This window comes from Austrofundulus limnaeus, unplaced genomic scaffold (assembly GCF_001266775.1).
Source record: "Austrofundulus limnaeus strain Quisiro unplaced genomic scaffold, Austrofundulus_limnaeus-1.0 Scaffold23, whole genome shotgun sequence".
Lineage (NCBI taxonomy): Eukaryota > Metazoa > Chordata > Actinopteri > Cyprinodontiformes > Rivulidae > Austrofundulus > Austrofundulus limnaeus.
The window spans coordinates 151,823-152,984 of record NW_013952425.1 but is presented as its reverse complement, the minus strand read 5'-3'; the positions used below and the strand labels follow the sequence as shown (position 1 = coordinate 152,984).

The 1,162-nt window shown below is 43.0% G+C and overlaps 1 protein-coding gene across 1 annotated transcript in view; it reads left to right on the top strand.

The window, feature by feature from the left end:
- The window catches only part of LOC106514836 (ATP-binding cassette sub-family A member 1), a gene marked incomplete in the record, with an annotated part of 219,691 nt that overhangs the window by 94,935 nt on the left and 123,594 nt on the right, over window positions 1–1,162 (top strand). Inside the window, 1 exon segment of the mRNA XM_014004287.1 lies at window positions 954–1,081. Coding sequence (XP_013859741.1) covers window positions 954–1,081 — 128 coding nt within the window.

Genomic DNA, 1,162 nt, shown 5'->3' with positions numbered 1-1,162 from the left:
GTGTTGGAGCAGGGAAAAACATAAAACCTGTAGGGCTGCGGCCCTCGAGGACCAGGATTGCCCACCCCTGCTCTAAAACATGTAGGATAAGGGCAAATAAGGACCAGGAGTCCAGTTAGACAGGCATTAAGCAGGTTCTGGGTGTTTTCAATAACGGATATTCAGTAAACACTTAGTTTATCTGTAAACTCTTACGTTGATCCGCTCCTAGCAGGAAGCAGATCAACAGTTTTTGGTTCGGCTTTCTCTTGTTTTTGGGAGCTGAAGCCAGCAGGATCCCGTTGGTGAGAAGATGCCTTGTTGTATTTGCGAGACAAGAGGCTCTATACTAAAGATGTGGGGTTTGAAGTCCCTCCTACTCCCTCTCATGCAATTATGGTGTTACTCGAACTTTCTTTTTAACTTGAAATAACTCATTACAGCTAAATGATTTGGAGAATAAATATTAAAACATGCAGCAGCAGGGCGAAAACTTGGTGAATCAATGAGCCAATGCCTGTTTGCTGTCCAGAATGTCACCGTTCCACAAAAGCCCAATTACAATGAGTAGACTGTTGCATCTCCTATTCTTTATGGTCAGGTACAAGTCATGGATAACTATTTAACAGAACTTCAACAATGACCAAGAAGTCCACTTGTAAAGAGTCTGTGTTGAACCTGCATCTGCTATGTTAACTTTTTTTGTCAGTTTCTTTTATTTATTAATAATCTCTTACTTCCTGGCTCGAACGGAGCAAGCTTATGGACTAAAAATGGCCCACTGGCCACACTGGCCACCAGTTCATAATCACTGGTATGTAGCATCAATGATCTGCTATAATTACTTCTCAWGAGCTTTTCTCACTTTCTGTAACTTTTGAATTCAACAGAGCTTCCACTGGAGCGGGAKAAATGTCTAAGTAGTGACAGTTTAATTAGATCTTACCATTTCAAATTTGTCCCTGTCCTCCCAGGTGGTCCTGCCGGCTTTCTTCGTGTGCCTGTCTCTAATCTTCTCCCTCATCGTCCCGCCGTTCGCCGACTACCCGAGTCTGGAGCTGCAGCCGTGGATGTACGGCCTGCCTCAAACCACCTTTTACAGGTATCATTATTAACAGAACACATGAATGKTGGGTTTGTTTCTGCAAAGTGATACTATTTGCCGCAAATTTGTCTTTACATT